Source organism: Leopardus geoffroyi, chromosome A2 (assembly GCF_018350155.1).
Source record: "Leopardus geoffroyi isolate Oge1 chromosome A2, O.geoffroyi_Oge1_pat1.0, whole genome shotgun sequence".
NCBI lineage: Eukaryota > Metazoa > Chordata > Mammalia > Carnivora > Felidae > Leopardus > Leopardus geoffroyi.
In genome coordinates this window covers 111,957,119-111,981,793 of record NC_059331.1, presented here as the reverse complement: position 1 = coordinate 111,981,793, position 24,675 = coordinate 111,957,119, and the positions used below count along the sequence as shown (strand labels likewise).

The 24,675-nt window shown below is 36.6% G+C and overlaps 1 protein-coding gene across 14 annotated transcripts in view; it reads right to left on the bottom strand.

Annotated features, from left to right (window-relative positions):
- The window catches only part of HDAC9 (histone deacetylase 9), a 944,501-nt gene that overhangs the window by 20,057 nt on the left and 899,769 nt on the right, over nt 1–24,675 (bottom strand). For all 14 annotated transcript variants that reach the window (XM_045495014.1, XM_045495020.1, XM_045495015.1 and 11 more), the window contains one exon: nt 6,590–6,767. In XM_045495014.1, coding sequence (XP_045350970.1) covers nt 6,590–6,767 — 178 coding nt within the window. The remainder of the gene's footprint in view (nt 1–6,589; nt 6,768–24,675) is intronic.

Sequence of the window (24,675 nt, the reverse complement as noted above, 5' to 3'; positions counted from 1 at the left end):
CAGGAGGATACTGCACAGTAACAAAAATGAACAAGCTACTGACTATATGGGTCTCAAAAGCATTATGCTTAGTGGAGTAAAATAAGACAGACAAAAATCTGTATGACCTACTGATTCCCTTTAAATTAAACTTAATGTTTGGCAGAACTAATCTACAGTGTTGAAACTATTTTAAAAAACCAAAAAACCAAAAAACAAAAAAACCGAATTACCTCTGGCACAAGGCAACTTGCTGGCTGAGGAAAATGTTCTTGATCTTGTTCTGAGTGATGTTCATTTGAGTATGGAATAGGTAAAAAAAAATCTGTTTGTGCATACTAGTATATGTAAGGTACGTTCCAGTTTGAAAAAAAAAAAATGAAATATCGCTTCTCGGCCTTTTGGCTAAGATCGAGTGAAAAAAAAAATGAAGTAAGTTCACTGATCATGGAGGCTTATGAGTCCTGTTAAGAATGATAATGCTAATGGAATGGAATGGAAAGGCAATGAAGGGTTTTAAGCAGAGGCATGATAGGATTTGCTCTCCAGTTGTTTTTGTTTTGTTTTGTTTTGTTTTGTTTTGTTTTGTTTTGTTTTGTTTTGTTTTGTTTTGAAGAGCTCCCGGATTGCTCCGTAGAAACTGGATTAGAAAGGAAGCAAAAATGGATATGGGAACTAGTAAGGAAACTACTATAAGAGTTTGGACAAGAGATGAAGGTACTTTGGACTCAGTGTTGGCAGTAGAAGTTTAAAAAAGTAGATGGTTTGCTCAAGCTATTGTCTCTATCTCAAGATACATTTCTTCTTATTTACTAGGTGAAATCCTATATATTTTCCTACCCTGGCTCAGTTGTTCTGCTCTGTGATTTGTTTCCCATTTCTTGGTCTGTGTTAGCTCTTCTTTTTTTTCTACAGCTCAATATAGCAAATTACTTGTCACTTATTATAGTTGGTTGCTCATGTCTAATCCTATGGTAGGAAGAATAATAGCCTCCAATGGTGTCTATGTTCTAATCCTGGGAAGCTGTGAATATAGTCACTTTGCATGGCAAAACTGACTTTGAAGATGTGATTAAAGTTAAGTACCTTGAGATGAAGAAATTATCTTAATTATCCTAGTGGAGCTAATCTAATCATGAGTCTTCCAAAGCAGGGAATCTTTCCCAGTTTATAAGCCAGCTTTCCCAGCTTTCTTCTTTCAGTCAGACAGAGATGTGATAAGTGAAGAAAGGTCAGCAGGATGTATATCTGCTGGTTTTGTAGATACAGAAGGGGGTCATGAGCCAAGGAATACAGGCAGCCTCTAGAAACTGGAAAAGACAAGGATGCAGATTCTCTCTTAGATCCTCCAGGAAAGGACTCAAGCCCTGCTAACCTCTTGATTTTAGCCTAGAGACTTGTCAGCCTTCTGACCTTTCTGTCATTTTAAGCCACTGATTAATTTTACAGTAATTTTTAAAGCTATCAATAGAAAAGTAATAAAATCCTCAAGTATATGAACATTTTGGGGACTGTGAGGAAGCTTTGTGACCCTGAATCTCAACACTTTGTCCAGCACATACAGAATAATCAGATGTGTTTAAAGAATGAATGGACTGGATATTCTCTTTCCTCATTCCACAGGTTGGAGGATAATCCTGTAATCTGTCAGCATCACTCCCATGTTTCTCTCCCTCCCTAAATACAATTCCTTTCTCCATTCAGGAAGATACTTTGCTGCCTCCTCCCTCCTTTATTGTATTTATTCAGTCAATCCATCTTTATGATATGAGTACTATGGTTTCTAGTTATCTGAAAATTGACATTGTCAATTAGTCCTATTAAAAATACATATAAAATAAACATTTTGAAAACTCTTATAAAAATATAAAAATACTAATTCTCTCACAAAACATAGTAAATCGAGAGAGACAAGAATTGCTAAGGTATCATTAGAAAATGTTGCCATTTTCACAGTATTTCATCTTCTCTCTTTGGATTCATTCATTCATTAAGTATTTATTTATTACCTACAATGTATTAGGCATTGTGAAAGTCTTGAGTTAAGTCAGCTAATTACAGATTAATGAACTCAACCAATTTACTGCTTAGAGATTATTTGTCAATCCCTTGTGTTCAATGACTGTACTACTGATTTAACCTATGAACAGTCAGCCATAGATGCCCAGGTACAGCCTCTATATTCTAATATACATCACTGGATGATGAACTATGTATTAAAGGAGGCAAAAATAAATTGTGGAAGAAGAAAAATGATGGAAAAAATAATGAAACCAATCTGTACTGAGTATTTACTATGTATTAGGTATTGTGTTAAGATGTACTGTTTCATTTTCTACTCAAGACCCTATGAAATTTTCCCTTCATTTTAAATACAAGGAAAACAATGCCCAGGGAGACAAGTAACTTGCCTGAGACCACACAATTATTAAGTTGGTGCTGGGATTTGAATCTGTGCAAGCTGATTCAGACTCTATTCATCCTTTGTAGTGTTAAGAAGAAAAGAGTGAAGGAGTAGAGATGAAGATGAAATGATAGGAAGCTGAAGTTATCATGTGATCTTATTTTACTTATAGTCCCATTCAAATGTGCTTTTTCCTTAGAAAACACTTCTTTTAAGAATTCAGAAGGAACCCTAAAATATATAAATGGGCACTGGGTTGAACCCTAACATGATAAGTCAGACTTTAAACATACCCCATGACCATATGATAGGCACCAAAAAACAGAGATAAAAAGTCCCCAGAAAGAAGAGGAAAAAGAAGAGAAGAAGGGACAGATTATCCTTCCTTTTACCAGGAGCTTCCAAATTGTTAGCTCACTTAGCCCATTTTTCAACTAAGATTTTGTTGACACTGGATGAAAATTCAGAATAAAATTTATATTGGAATGTTTGCTTGGTTAGATAAACAAGTGCTCAAAATAATGGCATCATAGAAAAAAAAATCAGAAAACTGCATAATTTGTGCAATATTTAGCTTTAGAAGCCTTGGAGATACAATCCTAAAGAACAGAAAACAAAGTTGTGTTTCTAGGAATACTAGACATGAATGTGTCTTTAATAGTAGTCTATATTTCTATATAAATATTCAGATACAGAAAAATGTGGTTGAAAATGTCCTTGGAACTAGTGATAGGCCATTCACTATCACCAGTGATAGGGAGATGATACTTGGGATTTTCCAATTTATCGTTATACATTTTTTATACTCATGAGTAAGACAGTTATTCAAAAAACAAAATGGCTACGCTTAGAATCATATATTTTCTCATACTTCTGTATTATATAATGACTTGAAACCATCTCATGAGAAAAGTTGCCAAAATTAGAAGACTAAATAATTAAATAAACAACCAGATTGGAATGTATTAAGAAAATCTAACATGGTTCACACTATAATCAACAGGTCAAACTGACATTTGAAAAATATAACTTTCAGGGTACCTGGGTGGCTCAGTCGGTTAAGTATCTGACTCTTGATTTTGGCTCAAGTCTTGATCTCACAACTGTGAGATCAAGACCTGCACCCAGCTCTGTGCGGATAGCATGGGCCTGCTTACAATTCTCTCTCCCCCTCTCTCTTCCCCTCCTCTGCGCATGCTCACATGCTCTCTCTCTCTAAAAAATAAATAAACATAAAAAAAAAGAAAAGAAAATGTAACTTTCAGTTTCTGTTTTGGTTTAAAAAAAGAGAAAGAGACACTCGAATTCTGGATTGTAAATGTGTTCCCGATAACTGAATAGTTTATCATCCTGAAGTTTTGATTGTCAGAGAGAGATTTTTCTTTATTTTCAGCACAGCCTGAACTGGTATCCAAGAATAAACCTGAATACTGCACTGACCTTTTCAAAGTAGAAGCATTTGAAACAGATATCCAACCAATGCAAACTATAATCTTTTAAAGGTGAAGTCTCCTAGCAAATAAGAAGAAACCTAAAATCATAGTTCTCTCTTCTAAGTGACCAGGTCTATCTATTTAAATAATCTCTGAACATATAACTGGGCCCCTTTCATTTTTTTGTCTTTTTTTTTCTGGTCTGCTATTGATTTCTTTCTCACTCGAGTCCTTTGCCACCTGAAAACTATGTTTTGAAAACTGTATTTCAGTTAATCATCTCTAAAATGAATCCCCACATATCAGCCTTTTTCTACTAATTTATTCTTCATGGTCCATCAATAAGTTGTAAAAAATGAAATAACTGTTTGCAATGTGTTGTCATCTCCCTTTTGCCCCCCACCCCCCATCCAAGAAAAATGAACAAAAAATACTTACAATGGTTCTTAGCCAGGAGCATTTTATCCCTTATTCACTAGTGGTAAATGAGTCAGATATGAATTGGCCAGGAAAAGAGCTGCTTTACCCAAAATCTTAGTACAAAATGAGTCATCTCACTCCAAACACCAATATATCCTCCAAAATAACTGGCAAGAATTTCCTATAAAAAGAATCTTGCCTTCACTCTTTTCCATTCATTTAGCATTCTGATTTTTCTAATTTTTTAATTTCCTGTGTACTTATAATATTACATTCATAACAAAGGCCCAAGAACATTTCCATCTTTTTATCTCATTCTGAAAGTCTTCTTTCCTGTATTGAGTAGGGAGACAATTCTAATAGCATGCCCCTGAAAAGAACAAATGTGCTGTGGCTTTCAAGGGTTCTCTGTCTCTGACTCTCTCTGATGAAATTCATGCATGGTTCAACAGAAATGCAAAAGCCAATTCTAGAAGAAGTTTTCTTTTCCTCTGCTGAAAAAGTGAGTGCAAAGCCTTGGAAAATATTTCAAGCAAAACTACTTTTCTTTCCATAAGAAAAATCAATCAAAATAGATAGAGTGTGTTTCATACTGGTAAACAAACATGAATCCAGGTCACAAGCTTAAACTCTGTTTTCCCTACACATCAGAACATTCCCATTCTCATTCTCTCTCTGCTATCAGAGGAAGCTTAAAAATCACTGTGAGCTCTTAAAAAAAATCACTGAGAACTCAAGCCAGGGTTAAGTCCCCATTGATTAACAGAAGTCAAACACATTATTTACCTGAGGATAAGCAAGCATACTTATAGAGAGAATTCATGCCAAAGTTCTGAGATTGTTTTTACTACTTGGGGCTTATAACATGACTTATCATTCTTAATTATTCTAAGCAAAATTATTTACAATTCATTTCACTCAGGTTGGAATTTAGCTTCACTTCTCTATATTAAATGAATTCTAAAGAACAAATATATTCCTTTTATATCCAACACTAACAGATGTTTAGTTTGCTCAGTTTTATAGTCCTCAGATGACAGACAACTAACTGCATTTGGCTTTGGGAATAATTGCAACACCTTTGCATTATGAACTTGGTTTGGTTTTTAGCTGGGAACTGCAGGGGGTTAGTTCATATTATCGAAGAAGTGAAATAAGTTTTCCCTTTATGCTCCAGATGCCCATATGAAGATGCCTTCTAATACAGTATTATACAACTTTTTTTTTTACAGGTAATCTGGTCTTAAATGGTTATAGTAAGAAAAATACTTGCATAAAAATGAAATATTTTATTCAATGCATCTCCTGCTCTTCACCAAAGCAAGATGTTAAATCCATTAAACTCCGAATGTCCAGTAAAAGTAAGAAAGCTAAAACGGTTCAAATTTGCACATTCTTGGGAAAATTGCCAACTAGGTACTAGGTAGCAGGATCTGTGTAATTAATGGTGATGTTATTGACAGAGGGAATATGATTTCCTTCTCAGAAGCATTTTAAAAGTGCAAGCTGGAAGAGCTTTAGTAAAGCCTCACCTGATTCGTTTTTAAATTGAGAAAATGTGACTTTGAAGCCAGCTACAGAAAGCACCAATGTTAATATATGTACATTTGTGATGGATTTGGTTCTGGCAGACTTAAAAGAAATCTTGAATGTAACACTGTCTGTATGATAGGATGATGAACACGAAAATGCACAAACCAACAAGCGTTTCTCAGAAGGAGAATAAGCAAACTCAATCTTAGGTTAACCTTATTTTTCTTTTCCTGAAAGCTATACTCATATGAAGACTGACTGGATTCAACTTCTTATCATAAGATAGAATAAAATCAGACTGAAGAGTCCACACATTCCTTTTCACACACTCCCATCTCCTTTGTAGGCCACTTGTATCTTTATCCAGTCCTTGTACCACAAGAATAGTCATATAAGGAGCTCGTACATGTTTAGGTTTTCTAAATTATTGACTAGTAATACCTCCAGCTTCTGCTCTTGTTTTTTCACTTTGTTATAACAGTAATTTCAAAATGATGATAGAAAAAGAATATCTGGAAAATGAGAGATAACTAAGAAGTAAAGCCCACAAGCAGCTCTTTCCATAATGATCTGCACTAAATTACTCAACAAGGAGTAATTTTTCTCACCATGTATCTCACGCCCTCTATTTCTCTGTGAACTGCAACCACATGCTCTAGTTCTGTGTTTCCCACTAAGAATGGAATTCTTGGTGGCCTATAGTGTGTGCTGTGGCATCTGTGGCTTTGGAGAACACAGGTGGTGGAAGTGGAGGAGACAGGAGAAGGAAAGCCTGGAGAGAGGTTCACAAATGCTAATGATGAGCCTGGATGTTACTGACCTTAATGACTCCCCCATCTTGGATCCATACCTGCTGTCTTCTGAAGCAAAGGGCTGTTCTACATCTACCGTCAGGGAGGCCATGGCAGAAACGGTCTCCGTCTCCTCTTGCAACTGTGCCCCAGCCAAAGCACAGCCCCTTGGCACAGCCACCAGCCTAACTGACTTCCAGTACTTGCCTAGAAAAAAAATGCATCATATTTTAATAGGAATTTTAGAGCAGTATTAATCATACTACTTATATAGGTCCAACTCAGAGAAGTTGTTGAGTTAAAATTCTCTATGCTATACATAGCTGTAATTTGGTTTCTTAAATATTATGATTAAGTCTATTTCTCAGTCTAAGACTGCAAAGTTGTGAAGTGCTCATAGTCCCCAGCCTGAGTCTCTCCCTTGCTTAGAGGGTAATAAAGTGAGGAATAATCCATGGTTTAATGAACTCACTATCAGACTGGCAGTTGTCTCTACAATCAAGTAAGCAAACCCTGGGCATTGTGCCCCCTGGGAAATCCTTAAGAGACTGGGAGGTAGAAGTCTCATGGAGAAACTGAATGAAATAGTAATGTTAAAAATTGCTATTGAGCCATTACCTTTTTATAAAAAAATGAGGTTAGGATATTAAAGAAAAAGAAAAGCCCCAAAATGCCAGCATGAATTGAATGGCAACTTTGCCAGAACAATCAGGTTTGTTAGTCCTGGATGTTCTTTCTTTCTTAACCCCAGGGTGTGTACTAGAACAATAATTGATTTAAAACTTTAATATATGCACTGGTTGATGTTGGCACCCTTCCTCGTGTCATACGGAAGTTTCATTTTTTGAGGAGGGGAAGGGGAATGAGGAAAAGAGGAGGTCATTGCATGAAAACATGCCAGTGGGATAAATATGAAAAAGCAGAGTCAATGGCCTTCTTGCAGCCCATAAGCTATTCTGCGTGTGAGTGTGTGTGTGTGTGTGTGTGTGTGTGTGTGTGTGTGTGAAGTATTGAGTCATCTCAAATCAAAGCAGGAGAATATTCCTAGGTGCTGACATGACTTACCAGGTTAGAACTATCTCTGCAGCCTGACGAATTAGGAAAGAATTTGGCATGCAGAGTTTGCTTACTTCAAAAAAAAAAAAAACAACACAAAAAACAGAAAAAAAAAGTTCTACTAGAATAGAAAAGACAAATGGATGGGGCACCTGACTAGCTCAGTCGGTTGAGTGTTCAACTCCTGATTTCGTCTTAGGTCATGATCCTAGGGTCATGGGATCACGCCCTGTATCAGGCTCTGTGCTCAGTGTGGAGCCTGCTTAAGATTCTCTCTCTCTCCCTCTGCCCATCTCCCCTGTTCATGCTCTACCTAAAATAAAATTTAAAAAATAAACTAAAAATTAAAAAAAAAAAAAAGAAAAGGCAAATGGATGAATGCTGGATTGGGAACGAAGATAACTGGGTCCTGGACCACTTCATTTCTGCTTCTCACAACAGGGGAAAGATCTCAAATCCCTTCCAGTTCTAACATTTTTTAATCTGCCTCTCCCTATCTTATTGCTTCACAAAGGAATGGATATCATGTTAGGGGAGAAGACCCAATCTCCCAATCAGTTCTCATTTAGTTGTCTACTACAATGTTACTTGTTGTGATCACTTATTCTGACCAAAGTATGAGAATCATAAAGCTTTCAACTAGGACCAAATGATAGCAATTCTAACTGTGAATGAACCCACAAACTAACATTTTCTTTGAAAGCTAAGACTGTGCTAGATGTTGAGGACATAAATATTCTTCCCTCACACCAAGAAATTTGTGGTCTAAATGACAATTCTGTGTGGAAATTGCCCATGTGATCCTGAGAGGAACTAAGTGGAACATATACTTACGATGATGGGAAAATGAGAGAAGAGTTGCCAGAAAAAACAACACTTGACTGAGTATTTGAAAGACCATCAGAAGTTAGTCCACGTTAAATAGAGGGAGGCAAGTAACCCTGGAAGAGGAAATAGTACACACAGATGTGCAGAGACTGGAATCTCATGTCTCTGTGTTGTTGTTATTGTTGTTGTTGCTGTTGTTGTTGTTGGTAGTGGTGGTGGCGGTGGCAGGGGTGGAGGGGGTTACAAAGTCCATTGCTAGGCACAACTGGAGCATTTGGAAAAGTCTTGAGTGTGATGAAGGAGACTGTTGTTGTAGACATAGGTTAATTAACACACTGTCTTGAATAACATGTGAATGATGTTGGACTTCAACCTGTAGGTGAAAAGGGGCCATTTTAAGCAGAAGAGGCAGGGAATCAGGTTTAAGTTTTTAAAAGATCCCTCTGGACAGATCTTGGATGATGAATTGGAAGGTGATGAGAGTGGTGGCAGGAAAACCAATTTCACATCTTGGCAAAAATCCAGGTGGGAAATGATGATGTCTAAAACTAAAAGGAAGTGACAGAAAGAAATGAGGGAATGGAGTAAAGAGAGGTTTAGGAGGTAGGTAATGAAATGTATCTTGGCTTATTATTTAGGGCACCCCTACCTCTCTCAACTTTGAAAGATGACTCTGATTTGACAATTCCATTCCAAGACCCTAAATTTTCTAGTTTACAATGTCATTATAATCTTATTCAAGTTGGAAATACCATATTCCATCTCTAAGTGCATTCAGTTGTAATGAGTTTCACAAAATATTATTTTTGATTTTTTTATCAAAAATTTTTAAAATTTTTTTAAGAGAGAGAGAGAGAGTGCAAGGGAAGAAGGGGCAGAGAGAAAAAGGGAGACAAAGACTCCGAAGCAGGCTCTAGACTCTGAGCTGTTGGCACAGAGCCCGACACGGTGCTCAAACTCATGAACTGTAAGATCATGACCTGAGGGGAAGTCGAACTCTGAACCAGCTGAGCCACCCAGGCACCCCAACACAAAATATTACTACTAAACATTATTTTAGCTCAGGATATTCAGAATATTGGTGATGCTGGATGACATCCTTTCCTTTTTCTCTAGAGTGACTAATATGGGGCCTCTGACAAGCAAACAACAGGTAGCAGGTGCTTTATGGGTTAAATTATGTTTTATACACTATATGAAAGAGAAACAAGCATTAATTAACTCCTAATATGTGCCAAGGAGTATGTTAGATGTTTTCACATTCATAATTTATAATTTCATTTAATCCTCATAACAATTATGATGCAATATTAGGTAATTGTTCTAATTTTTTTGTAACATTTATTTATTTTTGAGAGACAGAGAGAGACAGAGCATGAGCAGGGGAGGAGCAGGGAGAGAAGGAGACATAGAATCCAAAGCAGGCTCCAGGCTCTGACATGGGGCTTGAACCCACAACCTGTGGGATCATGGCCTGAGCCAAAATATGACGCTTAACCGACTGAGCCACCCAGGTGCCCCTGTTGGGTAACTTTTCTAAAGTCACATGGCTAGGAAGAAGAAAAGCTGAAATCCTCATCCAGGATTGACTCCAAAATATCTCTTCCTCTGTACTCTGTTGTCCTCCTTTATTCAGTCCTCCTCTACCCTCTTTCCACTATACATAAAAATATAAAAATGGACTCAATCTATAAAAATACCAACTTAAAAGAATCATTTATATTATAATAGAATTATATACATTCTTTGCTTTACCAAAGAAATCATATTTGGTAATAACAGGTTACCCATGTTCCTCAGATATGTTACTCACTTGATACACCTTTTATTGACTTTATGGTGTGAGTTTTTACACCAAGTGAGACAACCATGTAAGACTTGTCCTTTTTACTCTTCATTTCTCATAACCTTATACTATTGCAAACACCTGTTTACCAGCTAAGACACTGATGAAGCTATCATAAAACTGGAGATAAGGGCTCTTGAAGAGCATGAGTAAGAAGTCCATTGAAGAAGGGGCCCTGAACTAAAAGTCAAGATTTATAGGTTGGAGACTACACAGCAGTCCCAGAGAAGTCATTTGGATCACTCTGGAGCACAATTTCCACAGTTATAACATGATAGTGGTAGAGTTGATAATGAAAGGGGTCTCCTTGCTGTAATTCTCAATGATAGTGATTTTTCTGATCTCATGTTATATATTACACTTGGATGTTAAAATAAATTTGTTATGGAAGAAAATCTTCTCTGTGAGTCTCTAAACGCTTGAGGAGGTCAGTAAACACTTTTAGAAAATATGGCACATCTAGAATAAAGGGCTTTAATTTGGAAGCACTGTACATTTTCCCTTAAGAAGAGAATTCTTGGCCATAGACAAAACAAACATCTTTACTCCCCAAACACAATCAGGATGGAAGGTGTGAATCATTAATCATAATTTTTCAGTAGAATGACTGACAATGATTCTTCAACATTTAGCCTTTAGGTATGTGAGTAGTAAGAAAGATTTTAAATAGCTAAGACCTTTTGGAATAAAATGTAATGTGTATAAAATATCCTGCTAAGATTAAACGTTGGAAGTTTGGTTTTTATCCAAATGTATGAGGTTTCTGACTCAGAAATAACCCAAAACTTTGAATTCAATATGGCCTCTGGAAAGCCTATAAAAACAAAGGAAATATTCTATATTAATAATGCATTCATAGACTACTATCTCTATTTGTGAAGGAGGATAATTAAAATGGAAGTGGGTATAGCACAGACTGTGCCATATGCAGCCAATTCAAACTACAAATTTATAGGTTGTTTTCACATGATGAGTAGGTTTTTTTTTCTTTCACAAACATATGTGCCAGGATATCGTATCTGTTGGCACGAGAATAATACCTCTATTAGCACACAAGAGAAATGAACCAAGGTTTACTGCTAGAGTTTTCAGGAGCTGTTATTTATAAAGTAAAATATTAGTAACTAGCCACCAGTGGATTAGTCTCCTAAAGCAATAAAACTGTCAAAAGAGAGGAGTTTTACATTAAAACTGGACATGCACACTCCCTCTTTGGTTATATCCTCTATCCTTATTCATTTTGCCCACTATGTAAATCTCCCCACTTTCAACACCTTTCCTTTCCTTTTATTTCTTTCCTTTTCTTTTCTTCCCTCCTCTCCCCCAACCCTCCTCCTCCTCCTCCTTCTTTTTGACTATTTAACTTTCATTATTCTACATTTCTGTTTTTTCTGGTAAAGGCAAAGAATGAATCTAAAATAAAGGTAAGAACCAGGTAATAGATGCAGACAGTCAAGAGTTAGAGGGAGGCCATAGATGGGGTGTCATTGGGTCAGGTAGGAACCATGAGAGGACATTCTGCAGGTACTATGTAATCAGACTTCAGTAACAACAACATTGTTCTTGGTAATAAGCGTTTTGGAAAAACAGGTATTTGCTGTGTTAAAAGCAACACATTAGCCAAAAGTTTTCCCAACCAAAGGCTTTGACACTTTGAACACCTCCTGACCCCTGAAACCTCACCCTTCCCTCATCCTTCTGGGGCTTTAGAGTCATTTCTCAAGCTTGCGCTTAAATAATGTTGTCTTTTGTCATTACACATCATGTTCTCACAGGACAAGAAGCTGGTAGTAAACCATTTCCAATCCCCATCAACTTCAGAGATTATTAACAATCGGGACTTAAAGGGGCCCCACAGAGATTTTCCAGAGCTCAGAGCTTCTTAATAGAGTTTAAGATAGATGTTTTAATCAAAATGGAGACATTTATTGGGATCCAAAGTATTGTATATATATGTAAAAATAAAGATGTATTGAAAGTTGGTGTATCAGTAGAGCGACCAGGTAATTTTTCATCCAAGTTGGGGCAATTTTAAGGTTAAAATGGGGCTAAAAATAAAAATCATGTTATTGAAATGTTCATTTACTGGTCAGCAAACTGTTTTTATCAGTGGACTTATAAAATATAAAATAGTCCTATTCAAAAGTTATTTTCATAACTAAAATTCATTCTAAAAAACAAAAATATTATAATTCATATATGCCAAAGCATAGTAACTACTTTATACTGATTATGCAAACATTAGAAAATAACATAAGCAGAATTATGATTGCTGCTAAATATTCACATAGGTTAATCAATTTTGTGGCCATATCTCTCAGTAATAGAATATCATTGGTATTTTTATGAAGATTGCATTTTTTTCAATGTGGTCCAAATATTTTATACTTTTTCATAAAACTGCCTGAAATCTTCTTCAAAGTGGAATTTTACAGTTAACAAATTTGAAACTGTGGCATCTTTAAATATTCTTCTCAAGAGACTGTAATATTTTTGGTTGACCCCATCTTCACAAGTGTGGTGCTATGGTAGTAAATTCTGCTATATGTGGGATATCTTTCACTTCCAATTTTTAAAATATTGATATCAGTGACTACTTCATACCAAATACTTTCACAACTACTGTTTTTCCCTTCTTTCACAGGTACCTTTATTTGGCAAACATTTTATGTAAGCTGAACTTACCAAGAAAGCTTTCTCCATTTATGATTCTATAAAATTTTATTTACTAAATTTAGATGCTGCAAAATCATATGACTTCTCAATTTCATTCTATTTCAGAATACACAACTAAGAATAGGAATTTTATCAATGATTCTGTCAACAAACAGACATCTTTGAAAGCCCAATTACGGATTTTCAAAATTAAATCTTGCGCATGGTTTGCCTGTTGATACTAAATTTGTTACTTTATTCCCTTATTTTTGTAGGGGTCAATTTAAATGTTTTTTTCTCTTGAAAACACTGTTTCTGTAACTGAAATTCTTTAAAAGTTTCAAAAGCTGGTATTTTTCCTTCATTTCATAACTATCTTTTTTTATCAGCCTCATTGAGTATAGTTCATATTCAATAAAATTTACGAGTTCTAAGGGCAGATTATAATGCATGTTGACAAATGTGTGCAGTCACACATATATTCGAAATATAGAATATTTTCTTCATCCCTAAAACCTTATTTTGGCCTTTTGGCATGAATTTCTTACCCTCCTTCTTGGCTCCTAATAATAACTGAAATTCTGCCACTGTATTTTGCCTTTTCTATAATTTCATATAAATGAAACCATATACTATGTAGTCTTTAATCCCAGGCTTCTGTCATTTAACCTATCTATTCTGAGATTGAAATATTCTTATCTTCATCTTATCGTTTTGTTTCTTTTTATGCAATATGATTCTTCTTTTCTCTGGATTCTTTTAAGATTTCATGATAATGTTCCTCAGTGTGATTTTATTCATGTTTATTCTGCTTGAGATTGAGCTTCTAGGATCTGTGGATTTGTGGTTTTCATCAAATTATAAAACCTTTTCCCACTATTTCTTTAAATACTTCCCAAACTTCTTCCTTTTCTGGAACTCTAATTATAGATATGTTAGCTGATTGATGCTGTCCAATATATTACTGATATACTATTTTTCAGCATTTTTCTTTTTTCCCCTTTTTTGAAGTTTATTTATTTGAGAGACAGAGAGAGAAAGAGTGGGGGAGAGGCAGAGAGAGAGAGGGAGAGAAAGAATCCCAAGCAGGCTCCACACTGTCACTGTGGAGCCCGATGTGGGGCTCAAACTCATGAACCATAAGATCATGACCTGGGCTGAAATGAAGAGTTGGATGCCCAACTGACTGAGCCACCCAGGTGCACCTCAGTACTTTTCTATTCTTCACTTTGAATAGTTCCTATTACTTCTTCAACTTCATTGTTTTTGTTTGTTTTGTTTTGTTTTTGTCTTTTGCAATGTATCATCTGCCATTAATTCTTCTAGGGTACATATTTTTTTAAATTTCAAATGCTTTTTTTATAATTTTTCATCTCTAAAACTTCCATTTGCACATTTTCCAGGTTTTTAATTTCTCTGAACATCATGCTTGCAACTTTCCTCTTCATATTAGGAGTAACTAATATTTTTATCTGCTAATTCTATCATGCCTTGAATTTCTGAATAAGTTTCTTTTTTTAAATTTAAATTTTAGTTAGGTAACATAAAATGCACTATTGGTTTCAGGAGTTGAATTCAGTGATTTTCATCACTTATATACAACACTCAGTGCTCATCACAGTAAGTGCCCTCCTCCATCACCCATGTAGCCCATCTCCCACCCACTTCCCTCCATCAACCCTCAGTTTGTTCTCTATCATTAAGAATCTCTTGCAGTTTGTTTCCCTCTTTTCTCTTTTCCCTTCCTATATGTTCATCTGTTTTATTCTTAAATTCCATAGATGAGTGAAATTATATGATACTTGTCTCTGATTGACTTATTTTGTTTAGCATAATACATTCTAGCTCCATCCACGTCATTGGAAATGGCAAGATTTCATTTGATGGCTGATAATTATTCCATTATATGTACATATATAACATATATACCACATATTCTTTATCCATTCATCAGTCAGTGGACATTTGGCATCTCCCCATAGTCTGGCTATTGTTGATAATGCTGATATAAACATGGGTGCATGTACCCATTTGAGTCTGTATTTTTGTTTCCTTTGGGTAAAGACTTAATAGTGCACTTCCTGGATCACAGGGTAATTCTATTTTTAGTTTTTTGAGGAACCTCCATATTATTCTTCAGAGTGGCTGTACCAGTTTGCATTCCCACCGATAGTGCAAGAGGCTTTCCCTTTCTCCCCATCCTTTCCAACATGTGTTGTTTCTTGTGTTTTTAATTTTAGCCACTCTGACAGGTGTGTGATGGTAGGTATCTCATCGTGGTTTTGATTTGCATTCCCCTGGTGATGAGTGATGTTGAGCATCTTTTCATGTGTCTGTTAGCCATCTAGATGTCTTCTTTGGAAAAGTGTCTATTCTAATATTTGCCCATTTCTTCAACAGATTATTTTTTTGAGGCTATTAAGTTTGATAAGTTGTTTATAGATTTTGGATACTAACCCTTTATCCAAAATGTTATTTGCAAATATCTTCTTCCATTGTGTAGACTGTCTTTTAGTTTTGTGGATTGTTCCCTGAACTGTGCAGATGATTTTTATCTCGATGAAGTCCCAGTAGTTCATGTTTGCTTTTATTTCCCTTGCCTTTGGTGACATGTCTAGTAAGAAGCTGCTCCAGCTGAGGTCAAAGAGGTTGCTGCCTGTATTCTCTTATAGTATTTTAATAGTTTCTTGTCTCACATTTAGGTCTTTCATCAATTTCAAATTTATTTTTGTGAATGGTGTAATAAAGTAGTACAAGTTTCATTCTTCTGCATGTTGCCATCCAGTTTTCCCAACACCATTTGCTGAAGTGACTGTCTTTTTCCCATTGGATACTCTTTCCTGATTTGTCAAAGATTAGTTGACCATATAGCTGTGGGTCCATTTCTGGGTTTTCTGTTCTGTTCCATTGATCTATATGCCTGTTTTTGTGCCGGTACCATGCTGTCTTTATCACTACAGCTTTGTAATATAGTTTAAAATCCAGAATCGTGATGCATCCACTTTTGTTTTCCTTTTCCAACATTGCTTTGGCTATTCAGGGTCTTTTCTGGTTCCATACAAATTTTAGGATTGTTTATTCTAGCTCTGGGAAAAATGCTTCTGGCATTTGATAGGGATTACATTAAATGTGTAGATTTCTTTGGATAGCATAGATATATTAACAATGTTTTTCTTCCAATTCATGAGCATGAAATGCTTTTCCATTTCTTTGTGTCCTTTTCAATCACTTTCATAAATGTTCCATAGTTTTCAGAGTATAAATCTTTTACTTCTTTAGTTGGGTTTATTCCTAGGTATCTTATGGTTTTTGGTGCAATTGCAAATGGGATTGATTCTGTGATTTCTTAGAGTTTTTATCAAGAAGGGATGCTGTATTTTGTCAAATGCTTTTTCTGAATCGATTCACAGGATCGTATGGTTCTTATCCTTTCTTTTATTAATGTGGTATATCATGTTGATTGATTTGAGAATATTGAACCAGTCCTGCAGCCTAGGAATAAATCCCACTTGATCACGGTGAATAATTATTTTAATGTACTGTTGAATTCGCTTTGCTAGTATTTTACTGAGAATTTTCCTATCCATGTTCATCAGGGATACTGGCTTGTAATCCTCCTTTTTAGTGGGGTCTTTGTCTGGCTTTGGAATCAAGATACTGCTGGCTTCATAGAATGAGTTTGAAAGTTTTTCTTCCATTTCCATATTTTGGAAAAGCTAGAGAAGGATAGGTATTAATTCTTCTTTATTTTTTTATGTTTGTCCGTTTATTTAGAGAGAGTGGGCAAACAAGCCACGGAGGGCAGAGAGAGGAGAAGAGAAAATTCCCAAGCAGGCTCTGTGCTTTCAGTGCAGAACCTGATGCAGGGCTCGAACCTTGAGATCACAACCTGAGCCAAAATCAAGTCAGACACTTAAGCAACTGAGCCATGCAGACACCCCAATTAATTCTTCTTTAAATGTCTGGTACACTTCCCCTGGGAAGTCATCTGGCCCGGGACCCTGCTTGTTGGGAGATTTTTCATTACTGATTCAATTTCTTGCTGGGTATGGGTCTGTATTCTATTTCTTCTTATTTCAGTTTTGGTAGTTTCTGAGTTTCTACGAATTTGTCCATTTCTTCCAGATTGTCCAGTTTGTTGGCATATAATTTTTCGTATTCTCTTATAATTGTTTGTATTTCTGTGGTGTTGGTTGTGACCTCTCTTTCATTCATTTATCTATTTGGGTCCTCTCTCTTTTCTTTTTGATAAGTCTGGCTAGGGGGTTATCAATTTTGTTAATTCCTTCAAAGGACCAGCTCTTAGTTTCATTGATCTGTTCTATGTTTCTGTTTTTGTTTGGTTTCTGTATCATTTATTTCTGTTCTAATCTTTATTATTTCCCTTCTTCTGCTGGCTTTAGGCTTTGTTTGCTGTTCCTTTTCTAGTTCCCTTAGATGTAAGGTTAGGTTTTATATTTGGAACCTTTCTTGCTTCTTGAGATAGGCCTGAATTGCAATATACATCCCTCTTAGGACTGCCTTTGCTGCATCCAAAGGTTTTGGACTGTTCTGTTTTCATTTTCATTTTCTTCCATGTATTTTTAAAATTTCTTCTTTAATTTTCTGGTTAACCTGTTATTCTTTAATAGGATGTTCTTTAACCTCCATGTATTTGAGGGCTTTCCAAATTTTTTCTTGTGGTTGACATCAAGTTTCATAGCATCATGATCTGAAAATATACATGGTTTGATCACAATCTTTTGGTACTTGTTGAGGACTGATTTCTGACCCCGTATATGATGTATAGAAGACACAGGAGGAGGAGGAGGAGGAGGGAGAAGAGGGAGGAGAAGGGAAGAGGGAGAAGGGAAGATGAGGAGGGAGAAGGGAGAAGGAGGAGGAAGGGAAAAAAAGTAAGCTTGGTCCTATTTCTACCAGAACTGTAGGTGATGCTTTGAAGCACTCTATGATTAGTACAGTTGGTGCATGTGGGGTGCTGCCTGTGCTGGTCTTCTGGAGGAGAGGCCCACTGAGCTGGCTCAGAGTCAGACCTGTCCCATTACCAATGCAGTTTCCAGGGACAGGGGGGTGGGGTTAAGTGGGTCCAGCTTCTACTGGGGGCTGCTGTGCTGCTCTCTGAAGTCCCACTGTGTTGGTGGTGAAAGGTAAAATGGCGTCACCTGACTCTCTTGTCTCTGGACAAAGGATCTCACACACTCCCTATTCATTCAGGAAGCCCTCAAAGAATAGCGAGGGCAGTCAGTGTACCCTGCACCAGAGCTGTCTTGCAATTTATCTTTGCTCTGTGGCTGGGAATCAAAACTTGAAATCTCGAGGGACCTGGCACTGCACATATCCATGCCCCTCCCCTAGAGTACAGCCTCTCTGAGCTGTGCCTGATGTGCTTTGTCCCAAAAACCTCTCCACTCTGCGCTGTGTCTGATATCCTTTGCCCCAGATAAAAACAGTGCATGTGCACTCTGCATGAAATGTACAGTGTAGCACTTTGGAAAGCAACAACCAAGTCATCTGCCCTCTGCACACACCTCTGTCCCTTGCTGATGAAAGGCCTTTTGCTGGTGCCTGCAGGGTCTTTTGTCCTGGGAGAGGCAATTTACCTTCTTCCAAATGTACTCCAGGAAGGGGAATGTTCTTTCCACTGAGACCCAGGAGATCCCTACACTATGCTATGCACTCTGGGACCAGTGCCCTGCTTCTCCCCAGGAGTGAACTCCACAGCTCTGCTGCGGAGAAACTCACACACTTCCAAAACTTCAGAGTTTGAGCTCCACAAGTTGTTTGCAAAAAAACTGCAACACTCAGTACCCCTTGGTCCCCAGTCTGTGGTCCAGAGAGGTTTTCGTCTTGTGCAAATGTGATACCACACTCTCTTAACCCCTCTCTGTCTCCCTTTTCTCTCCCTATGGAAAGGGTTCCCTTCCCTTCTGAGGCACCACTGTTTTTCTCTCCCTCAATTCACTTCCATGCACCTCATACCTACCATGCTGACTCCTGACAACCTTGGAAATTGTTCTGCCAGTCCTCAGGTCAATTTCCTGGGTGTTCCAAATGATCTGACCTCAATATAGCAGTGTTTGAGGGATGAGGAAAGTCCAGGGTCCCCATACTTGTCCACCATCTTAACTCCTCCCCTCTGAATTTCTGAATCAGTGATTTGTCTTGTAGTTCTAGGTCATATTTTCCCATTTCATAGCATGTCTGGTAATTTTCATTTGGATGCTTGGCATTATTAATTTGAACATTTCTGGTTATTGAATTTTGATGTGTTCTTTGACATGTTGGACTTTATTTGGGCACACAATTAAATCATGCAATCAGTATGATCCTTTTGAGGCTTACTCATACTCTTTGTCAAATTGGCTCCCAAGCAGGTTTTAGTACAAGGCTAATTTAGTCCAAAACTAAGAGAAAACCATTTTGATTTCTCTACATGTTGCCTTATGTATTACAAGGTCTCTCCACTCTGGCTGAGAGGAATGCAAATTATTCTCAGTCCTGTGTGAACTGTTTGAATTGTTCAACCTACTGGTTTCCGATGGTTAGTTCTCCAGCCTTGTGGAATTTCACCTCATGCATGTAAAATAAGTAAGATAAAGGTTTAAAGACACTCCTGTCCAGATACACAGAACTTCTTCTCTGTGCAGCAACTTCACCTCAAAGATCCTGACTCACAAATTCGAGTCACTTCAATCTCCCCAAACACTGATTACTTTATCTTCAACTCAGAAAAGTAATTGGATTCTATTTGTATTCTCTCTCCCTATGCTGAAGCCTCGAGATTTCCCTCTATCAGTAACCTCAGGCAACTGTAGGACTCATATTTCTCTTTCCTTGTTTGTTTCCTGCTGGGATTATAGGCCTTCAGTATCTGGTGCTCAGTGCCCAGAACAGTGTTCCATATATATGTTTTTCTAGTTTTATTTCTAATCAAAGGACAATTCCTAGAGTAGTTACTTCTTCATACGTAGGGGCAGAGGTCCATTTATTGAATATTTTGCTTAATGAATTCTGAACAGAAAAAATATAATGAAAATTCAGAAACTCATTTACAAAATAGTTCAATATTAGAATAATCATCTCAAACATTTCTAAAGTATGGTTGATAATGGGCAACTAAGAGAGGAAATTTGAACTGCCATGCTGAAGTTTTTTTTCCCTTTGTCATCAATATCAGCTGTATTTCAAAAACTTTGTATTTCATTTAGCAGTAATTCATTTACCTGTGTTTCATCCTGGATTTATATAAAGGTATTTTAAATTTTGAGAAAATACCTTACATTTTTATTGGTAGAATACTTAGCCTGCTTGCTTGTTTATTTATTTATTTTTATTTTTTTAATGTTTATTCATTTTTGCGAGATGGAAAGAGACAGAGCATGAGTGGGGGAGAGGCAGAGAGAGAGAGGGAGACACAGAATCTGAAGCAGGCTCCAGGCTCTGATGTGATCAGCACACAGCCCGATGTGGGACTTGAACCCATAGACTGTGAGGTCATAACCTGAGCTGAAGTCAGACACTTAACCGATTGGGCCACCTAGGCACCCACCTGCTTGGTTTTCAAAAGAAATTTTTAAATAAAATTTTATTAAATTATTGTTTAATTTTGTTATTTATAAAAATTTAGGGAATTTATATTGTTTATAATTAATGACAAACACATTTCTGTTAAGATTAAGCTATGCTCCCCCCAAGTCTAAATTTGCATATTAATATAAAACCAAGTTATTTTATTGTCAGTGTTAGATTTTCACTGTAATTTATAATGGCATTCATAATAATACCCAATCTTTCATTTTTGGCAGATTTATTTCTAAAAGCTCTACTTTGATTCCATAAATTGAATGAAAAATATCAAACCATTATTAGAACTAACTGATTTTTCTGTTTGAAGCATCTAAGGACACTGTATCATTGAACCAAGAGATTCTTTCAGTGGAGTCAACATGTAACAACCATTACCTCACTTTGGAGCTTGAAAAGAACACTTGAAATTCAAAATTTATTTTTAAAATGTAGATGCATGGTCATTTTATCTAAATAAAAAGTCATGCTTTACAAAGTGATACTTAAATGTACCTTCTGCAACTGCACTTGTTAAACTGCCATCATCTTTGGCTTTAGTTTTTATTTTTGTTTTGTTTTTCTTCTAATAATACTAAACTTTAAAGTAGATGCTGCTACTCATTCAGCAGTATTATTGTCTTCAGTATTCATGTCATTTATGATATCATTATGTCCTCGTGATGAACGATGAACATTGACAAACATTTTGTGGAAGATACATGTTCATTATCAACTTTCCTAGGAAACAGCAATTGAGCACTACATTTTTTAACAGGTATGTTTGCTTCTGATCACATTTCAGCCAACAGTATTAATAGCAAAATCAAAATATGCAAGTAACCACAAAATAAATAATTGTGGAACTGCAATGTAAAATAAAAACATTCAGAATGTAAATGCTGTATGCAGGACTACTCCCACTCTATTTCTTGAATATATTTTATCCATCCTTAACATTTTATTCCCCACATTTTCCCTAACCCCACTTTCTGGCGGCTTGGTACCTTTACGCATGTCACAAGTTGTGGCTACAGCACACCTGCCTGGCATACCAGGTGGCAGCAATGTTAAATATTTCTCTTTCCACCTACCAGCCCAGAATTTTAGGTGTCCTTCACAACTGGTGTCTGTTATTTCAACATCCCATCCAGATACACTTGTTTCAGATTTTTCATTTTTCAGAAACCAAGTTGGTCCCACACCCTGCTTTTGTAAATTAAGTTGTAGTGAAATACAACTGTGTTCATCACACGCTGGCTATGGATGTTTCCTTGCTACAATGGAAGAATTAAGCAGTTGCAACACAAAGCCTTACATATTTAGTATCCTACGTTGTACAGAAAAACTTTGTTGACATCTGGTTTAAAGCAAGGAGGTATACAGACTAAGACTTATTTTGTAAAAAATTATTCTGGCAGAACTTTAGACAAAAAAAGTGGAAAAAGCAGGGGTGGATGTGGGCAGACCATTTTGTATGATATAGAAATGGTCTAGGAGAAAGAAGATGGAAGCCTGATTTGGAAGAGTGGCCATGGGAACAAAACTAAGAGGATAGATGAATGAAATGTTGAAGGGATACAACAAAAAGGATGGGATTATGGTTAGGATGTAGATAGCAATGGAAACAACACAAAAACTAATTCCTAGATTCCTATAAAAACTAGATTCCTAGAAAAACTTGAAGTATAAGGGTGCCATCTACTTGGATCAAGTAACCTGGAAGAGGCTAAGGTTTAGAGAAAGAATAATGACAATAGCTTTGGACATGTTGACTAAATGTACTTTGGTGATATCAAGGGAAAGATGCTGAACTAGAGCTTTAATAAACATAGGGAACTCAGATCTGAGGTCTGAGCTGAAGATATAAATTTTTGGAGTTATTCCTATAGAGAGGACTATGAAGCTATGGTCTGGGAGAAACACAACAATAAGTAAAATGATAAGAAACAGTTTTTGAATGCCTATTATTTGCCTGATAATGTATATGTAATTTCATATAATTTTAAAATTACCTTGTGAGATAGAATTTTTTACTTTCTTTATTTTACAGATGAGCAGACTGAAGTAAAGAGGGTTGAAATAACTTATCCATATTGTACAATTAGAAGAAGAATGTATAGTGTGAAAAGGATTTAGGTAGGGAATGATGAGCTCACTAGGCAGAGATTCTGCATTTAATGTTGCAGTTAGGGGTATTCAGAAGGGCTCGAACAGCTCATTTGTTTGGTTGGCTAAAACATGGACAAAAATGTGGTTCTCAGTGAGTGATTTAGAAATGTAAGAACTCCCTTGGTTTAATGGGATTTGAAGACATAGGAATATTAGACTGTTAGAGTGTATTTGTCCTTTGTGACCTATTCATCCACACTGGAAGGATCCAGAAGATATATGCCTTTTACCATGACTATGAGATAAATTTGCAAGGCGAGTACTAGAATTCCTGAAAAGACTTGTGATTGCTTATTTCTGCAGACCATAATCTACAGTGGGAATTGTGGTCATTGAATTGGGAAACCTAAATATGGTGGGAGCAACTGGATCCGAGTGGCAGGGGCAAGTGGCAGCATTCAATTACCAGAGGCAAGGTAGGTGTGGTTACCATAAAGGACAGCAGAGTAGAAGTAACTGGTTGATACAATAGTGGAATGGCCTATAAAAGGTTCAGTTTCAAAGCAAGCCAGCTGGTAATATTTGTAGGACTGGGACAAGTTTCTCTAGGAAGATGTATATACTCTCTACCAGAATCCAATATATGGTGGTATTTCTCCCATATCCAGTACTCATGTGTCCAGGAATCAAGGGGTGAAAATGGAAGTTTCACTACTCAATATTATACCATTGGCAAAATTTTTACTTCTTGTTCCTGTGACTTTACGCTCTGCTAGCCCAAGCTTCCACCAGGGAACATAACAATGATTCCATTGAGCTGGAAGTTAAAACTTTGGCTTTCTTATGCCTTTGAATCAACAGGCAAAGACAGGAATTACTGTGCTGGCTGGGATGATTGACCCTGATTATCAAGGAAAAATTGGACTGCTACTCCACAATGGAGTAAGGAAGAGAATGTGTGGAATACAGATTGCTTAGGGCATACCTTGGTACCACTATGCTCTGTGATTAAGGTCAGTGGAAAACTACAAAAACCCAATCCATGCAGGACTACTAATTCCAGAATGAAGGTTTGACTCATTCCACCAGTTAACCATAACCAGTTGAGTTGCTTCCTTGAAGGCATAGGGAATACAGAATGGGTAATGGAAGAAGGTAGTTATAAATACTAACTATGGCCATAAGACTAGTTCCATAACAAGGATTGTAACTGTCAAGAGTATTTCCTCCTTATTTTATTATGAATATATCTGTATGCAAATATCTCTGTTTTCCTCTGTCCTCTCCTCCTTTATCATGTAACATAAGATGCAATGACTTTATATCATAATATTTATTATTAATAACAATAAACATCGCATAATATTTAACTATTGTTAATTTTACATTTATAGAATTTAAGTTATGAGACAATGAGAAGACCAAACATTACTCAAAACTCTAGCTACTATCCTGGTGAAGTGCTTGGTGTGTTTTCAGTTGTACTTAGGAAAGTTGTATCATGTTAGGCAGAACTATGAACTTGTTATTGTCTACAATTAGAGATTAAGTATGGTTTAAGGAGATGTGTATGGTGCCAAGTTGACAAGAAATGGACTTGTGATGGTTAATTTTTATTATCAACTTTACTGGGCCACGGAGTACTCAGGTATTTGGTTAAACATTACTCTGAGTATGTCTGGGAGGGTGTTTCTGGATGAGGCTAACACTTGAGTCAGTAGACTGAGTAGAGCAAATTGCCCTCCCCAGTGTAGGTGGGCTTCATTCAGCAGATTTATGGCCTGCATAAAATAAAAACTTAAATAAGGGAGAATTCTCTCTTTGACTCTCTTCAAGCTGGGACATCAATCTTCTTTTGTCTTTGGTCTCAGAACTTAAACCACTGGTTTTCCTAGTTCTTGGGTCTTTGAATTTGGACTGGAACTCTGCTATTTATTCTTCTGGGTTTCCAGCTTGCCAAGTGCAGATTTTGGAATTCTCAGCCTCAGTTACAACTGCATGATCTACTGCCTCATTATTTATATACAAATATATAACATATATATATATATACAC